A 6,268-nucleotide genomic window follows, 5' to 3' on the forward strand; every position below is an offset into this window, starting at 1 on the left:
CGAGGGGCCGAAGCAGCCGAGTCCTCGTGGAGCGAGTGGGTGCTGCTGCAGGAGGGAGACAGAGCAGAGATCAGGGGGTTGTTCATACACAGAGACCACCCCAGCAACTGCACCAGCCCTGCAGGGCATCACCTCCCAGCCAAGGAATGAGGGACTTGAGTTACTGCCCTGTGCCCCTTCCACCAGGCACAGGTGGCATTTACCTGCCCAGGATGTAGCTGGTGTCAGAGCCAGGGCTCGTGGAGAGCTGGGACCCCCAGCTGCCCCTCTGCCGGCCCCTCAACACGTGCACGGGCTTCAGCAGATTGTCAGCGCCTGGGGAGGTGCCGAGGGCGCCGAGGCTGTAGGAGATGGTGTCCGTGTGTCCTGCCAGGCACTGCTGGGGCGCGCTGGTGCTCTCAGGTGCTTTGCTACAGCTCAGGGCTGCCGACTGGGGGCTCGAGGGTCCGGGTGGGCTTGAGAAAACCACGCTGTCACTGGTGCTGTATTTGCCTCCGAGTGCCCCTTTTTGCGGCAGGAAGCTGTTGGTCTGTGGGGACCTGGAGAAGGGAGTGCCCGAAGGGCTGGGGGAGCCCTGTGGCACGTCGGGCCCTGTGGCTCTGCCTGGTGTCAGCTCTATGTACTTGATGTCTGCAGGGAGAGAGAGGAGGTCATGAAGGATCTGGTGTGCAAGCTGGGTTCCCTAGCAAAGCTCCGTGAGGAACCCGTGTCTGTTCTTCCTGCTGTGAATTATGGCTCCCGCTCTGCAGGGCTGGGGGTCCAGCACTACTCTTTGTTGAGACCCTGTGAGGGCTGATTCCTCACGGATCCCAAGATGCAGTGACTCCCCCAGTGCTGGCAGGCTCCCAGGGAAGGGGGTTACGTGCGGTCATGTCTGGCTGCTCAGACCCCCCTCGCCAGCATTACCCAGCCAGGACCTGCCGAGACCTGCAGCTAGAGGCGGGTGTTCCCTCCAGCAGCTGCTCTGTTTGTACTCGACTCAAGAGAAAAACATCTGGCTGCTCCCCCTGGGATGATGTCAGGTTCAGAGGGTGGCCCTGCACACCCTGGGAGGGGACTGGGCAGAGGAGCAGGGGGATGTCACCCAGCCCCAGGTGCAGCTGGACTTCCATCCACACTGTGGCAGTGAGGCAGAGGAAATCCACGTGGTACAGGGGCAGTTACAACACTCTTGGTGTCCACTACAGGACCAGCCATGCTGGCAGCAAGCACAGACCTGGGCAGGGGCTGGCTGTTCCCTCCTCCTTTCTCCCACCCTGCACAAATCTCTCTGGAGAAGTAACTTCCAAGGCAGTTTCTGTGCCTGTGTCCTACTGTGGGATTCTTTCTTCTCTTCCATTCGTGCTCAGAGCCAGGCATCTCCAGCCCCTCCACGTGCCATTAGTGACAGGGGAACACACCTGACAGAGCATCTCTTGTCCAAGACCCTCAGTGGAACCTCATGGGCAGGACCAGGGGTGCCTGATGCATGTCAGGTCCTGGCTTCCTTGGACTAAGCCAGCATTTCTGGCTGAGCTGGAAGAGGCCTTTTAGCAAGAGACAGACTCGACTGGAGCACTTGCAGTGACGGCAGATTCATCACATCCCAGAGAAGCTGCTCCGGTGGTTAATCACTCCAGTGCCAGAGGTGTGCACCTCCCTTCCAGCCTGGACGTGCCCAGCTTTGCTTTCAGTGCCTGGTTCTTGCCCTGCCATGGAGTTCAGGAAAGTTCCTTTTCTCAAAGGTGTTTCTTGGAGAGGGAAAATCCTTTTTGCTGCAGCAAAGACAAACTGCTCTGACAGCCCTGAGCTCCCTGGCCAGGGTGTGACAGGTCCTGACGGACCTGCTGTGTGGGAGCTGCTGGCCCTGGCTACTGCAAGGAACAGCCAGAGCTCTGGGGCACGGAGCTGGATGAGCAGGAAAAGCACGGGTCTGTACAGAAGTTACTCCCTGAGCCCCTTCTCTGTGCCAATCCAACAAGGGATTGGATAAACATGGCCAGCCATGAGCACCAGGGAGGCGCTGGGTGAGCCAGGAGGGCTGGTGCCCAGTGGGGATGCAGCTGGACCATGGCAGGACAGAGCCAGAGCCTTCCCACCAGCAGCTCCTCCAGTGCCTGGCCTCGGAGTGGCTCCACGGCCACGTGTCCTGGTATCAGTGCAGCGAGCTCCTGGCCGGATGCTTTTGTCAATGTCTCCTCAAAAGGAGAAAGAAACGGGGATTTTAATTTTCCTTTAAAGAACTGACAAGCATCTGTGTACCGGGCTCATGAGGCCTTTTACCTCCTACTTCTCTGCCTTTGCTCCTCTTATCACCTGTGGTTAAACCTCAAATATTTGCTCAAGACCTTGGCAAGTTTTCCAGCACCAAGGAGTGGCAAAAGTGCCGCAGTCACGGAGCCCAGATGTCACGCAAGCTGAGATCCGAGAACTCCTTTCTCCTCTCCTCTAGGAATGAGCAGGATCCAGAGGGAACTGTGACTCTCAGGAACAGGTCTCCTGTTGCTGCAGCATTTCATAAAATCATAGAATATGCTGAGTTGGAAGGGACCCATCAGGACTGAGTGCCATGTTTAAAGCTTCCTCATGGTCTTCCCCAGACAAGACAAGAACAGGCCCCTCTCGCCTCTCTGGGCACCATCAGTCCCTGCCACCCTCACATCAGGGCACAGGTTGCAGGGCTGGAGCAGGAGGAAGTGAGTGAACAGGGACGCTGCACTGTGGGAGGAAGTTTGTGTAAAAACCAAGAGCTAAGAAAAGAAAATGAAAGCTGAAGTGAGGCTTTTCCCACTGAATTCGTGGCCAGCTTTCCAGAAGTTCAGTTCCACACTTGGAGCCAGACTCTCCAAACCACTAGCACGTTACCTGTGGAGCTGCTTGGGGCTCCAGCCCCTGAGCGATGCCTGAAGGGGGGCAGTGGAATGGGTCAGGCACTGAGCAGCCTGAGCTGAATCTGCACTTTGTCACAGCATTTTATCTGCAAGGCCACCCTGTCCACCCCGGCGGGAAGCAGAGACACTGTCTGCTCTGGAACTGCCTGGTTCCTGCAGCGCTGCTGCCCTGCTGCAGGCCAGGACCCTCACACCCACCTCGTCCTTCCCCAGCCCTGCCATCCTCATGTTTGCATGTGGACTCAGGGAGAAATGAATTTTTTTCTTGCCTTTAACATCCTCACATTTGACCTTCCTGGAAAGAGGCCTGGGGACAGAGTGCCAAGGTATTTCCGTGTGTAAAGACAGGGACGGGCAATAGGGCTTTTGGGAAGCAGTGAGACTTGAGGCACCTGAACCACCCTAGACCTGTCCTGTCAGTGCCAGCTCCCCTTGTGCTGGGGCTGCCCTGTGCACAGGGTACTGAACACCTAAACAAGCAGAAGAGCCCATGCAGGAATACTTGGATCAGGAGCAGCTGCCAGATCAGAGCTTGGATTGCAGAGATGACAGGGAAGAGTTGCACAAGGGTTCACGTAAGGCACTCGTGAGCAGAGACAGGGCTGGTATGTGCTGCTGGTGCCTTGCCTATGCCAGGTATGCTGCCCGAGGAGTGCACAAGCCCTGGAAAAAGAATTTCCCTGGCGAAAGAATTGGGAACACTTAAATGAGATGGTTGTGCAACACTTGATACCTTAGCCCAGGGCTCTGGAAATCTGGCTGCAAATCCATGTGTTCCCACAGGTCAAGTGTGACCATGGGAAAGGCTCTGCTGCGCTTGAGGGGAGCAGGGTGCTCACATGGCACCCAGAGCCCAGGGCCAGTCACTGGTCATGACAACTAGGATTAGAAGTTTTCCAAGAGCTGCAAGTCCCATTTGTAATGAGAATTATTTTCTCCAAACACAGGGAAACGAATATCAGGTAGAACTAAAGGCTGTTTTCCCTGTTCCCATCTGGATCTCTTTGAGCTGGCTGGACAGGAGACATGTTAACAGTGATCAGAACAGGGCCATGGAAGCACCAGAGTTAGGCAGAGCTTCGATACGCAGCCTGTCCTGCTCCTTCACGTGGAACCGTGATGTCAGGAAACAGTTCCCCACGCTGATCCCGCTGGGGACAGTGAGGAATGTCCCTGATGCCCATTTCCAGCCTCCCCAGGACCTTGTGTGGGTCCAGGGGGCAGGTGTGTGCCCGACCCCTCTGCCCCAGGCTCTGGCAGAGGGTTTTCACGGGAGCCTCGCTGGCTCCACAGCCCGAGCGCTGCCTTTGCCTCACCTATTGCCTCCGGGTCCTGCTTCTTGGTGGCTGCAGTGTCCCCCTGAGCAGCAGGCTGGGCTGCATCCTTCACCGGCCTGCATGGCAGCGGCTGGAAGGTCGGGTCGATTTCTAGGATCATCTGGTTGAGAGTCTCTATGGTTATGTCCAGGGACGGAGACATCGGCTGAGCCTCAGGATCCATGCTGGTGTTCTCCTCCTCCTTTGGCTGGCACGGGGCAGGGGGTCTCTCCAAGGAGGAATTCTGCTGCCCCTTCCCCTGCATGTGAGCAGCCACATGCTCCGACACGGGCTGGGTTCCGTACGCTCTCCCGCCGGGGAGCAGGCGAGCCTTGGGGTGCACCATGGAGGGGGGGTCAGTCCAGGCCTCCGTGGAGTAGTAGACGTACTTGCCTGGATACCCTGCTGGGTGCAGGCTCTTGCTTTCCTCCGGTGAGGAAATACACACAGTCTGTCCAACACGCAACACGTGGGATTCTATGACCTGTGACATGGTTTGGTTTTCCGGTTTCACAGCTTAGAGGCCAAGGGAAACCTCCTCCTTCTCCTCCTCCTCACCCTCTTCCTCCACCAGGGAGCTTAGACCCCGTCTTCAATCCAGTCTCCAGCAGAATAAGAATCTGAGGAATGCAGAGAGGAGCGGTTACACAGGCATGCCCCGGGCAGGAGCAGACTTCAGCGGAAAAGTCTATAAAAACGGGGATTTGGAGTGAAAGCTGGAATTCAGCTCATATGAAAACAAGTCACCCTGTCCTGCTTTTCCACCCCCTCCAGCCTCTGCTCCTGGTGCCACAGCAGCAGCTGGGCAAGCACATGAAAGACTCATTGGGAGCAGCTTTTCAGGATTCAAAGGCCTAAAACAGAATCCTGCTTTTATTTGCTAATTTTCTGGATTAAGAATGAAATGAAGGCTCTAACAGACTTCCCATGGGACCCTGACCCTCAGGAGCCATCCAAGGGCAGCCAGCAAGCCTGGAGCCCTGCGGGGCAGAGAGCCGGAGCTGCCTGCCAGGGCAGTGTGCTGCAAGTGGGTGTACAGCTAATCCAGGATTTTATTTTCCTGGTACAACACAAGTCTGGAAGCCTGCGGACGTGGCTGTAGCCTCAGTCATGGTGCTGCTCGAGGAATCTGACTGCAGATACATTTTGAATACTCCCTGGCTTCGCTTTAGGAGGAAAGTATTTTTTTATTCCCCATTATAAGCCCCTATGGAATGAAGTCAGCTTCCCTCTGGGGTCTGGGAAAAAGGGCCTTGGAACGCTGTTTGGAGGTGGGGAAGTTGTCCTGCTGCATCAGCAATCAAATGGGGTTCCCCCAGCTGCTGCTCTCCTCCTGCTTGGCGGGAGCTGTCCCTCAGCAGTGCGCTGGCACCGAACTCAGAGGGACCCTCACTGCTTTGGCTTGGGATGAGGACAACAACCCCGTCCCCCTCAACACCCACTGTGGCAGCCAAGCCCGGCATCTCCGTGTGGGGGACATCCAGCACATTCCCTGTGTCAGCACCACACCGTCCTCTCTGGTCCCTGGGGAGGGCATCGCTGGTGGGCACCACGGGGTATCCAGAGATCCAGAGTCAAAGGTTTGCTGGCAGGAGTTAATCCCACAGCTCAGGGCTCCCTCTCCACATCCGCGGATTTGGTGCGTGGCACTCACAAACAGAGGGGCACACTTCATAAAATATTTGTCCTGTCCGGCACCAGTCTCCAATGCTGGACTTATTTACTCTCTTATCCTGGGCTGATTAACGATGGAGTCACAGGATTAGGAACGAGACACGTTGCTCCGAGGCAGCCAGTCCCTCAGCCCCGTGGGCGCGGGAAGGAGCTGGGCTGGTGCCCTGAGTCACTGTCTGTAATCGGTGACTAATTGCCCCGCCAGGTGTTGAGAGCAGGTACGGAGGGTGGCTCAAAATAGGGCAGCTGTGTCCTGGATGAGTTACGTAACCCTGGAGAAGCCCCACATCTTGCTAGAGAGACACCCGGGATACCCCGGGCTCATGAAGCGTAGGGAATTAGAAGCAAAACATCGCTGCTGTCTGCTGCTGCTGCTGCTGCTGTCCGCACCCGGCCCCCGGCGAGGCA

At 56.8% G+C, this 6,268-nt stretch overlaps 1 protein-coding gene across 1 annotated transcript in view; it reads right to left on the reverse strand.

Moving 5' to 3' along the window:
- TNS4 (tensin 4) overlaps positions 1-6,268 on the reverse strand; it is a 17,606-nt gene that overhangs the window by 6,570 nt on the left and 4,768 nt on the right. The window contains exons 2-4 of the mRNA XM_017746121.1: positions 4,187-4,806; positions 204-630; positions 4-45 (exon numbers count right to left, since the gene is read on the reverse strand). Coding sequence (XP_017601610.1) covers positions 4-45; positions 204-630; positions 4,187-4,679 — 962 coding nt within the window. The 5' untranslated portion in view covers positions 4,680-4,806. The remainder of the gene's footprint in view (positions 1-3; positions 46-203; positions 631-4,186; positions 4,807-6,268) is intronic.

Source organism: Corvus brachyrhynchos, unplaced genomic scaffold (assembly GCF_000691975.1).
Source record: "Corvus brachyrhynchos isolate BGI_N302 unplaced genomic scaffold, ASM69197v1 scaffold30, whole genome shotgun sequence".
In the NCBI taxonomy this organism is placed as follows: Eukaryota; Metazoa; Chordata; class Aves; order Passeriformes; family Corvidae; genus Corvus; species Corvus brachyrhynchos.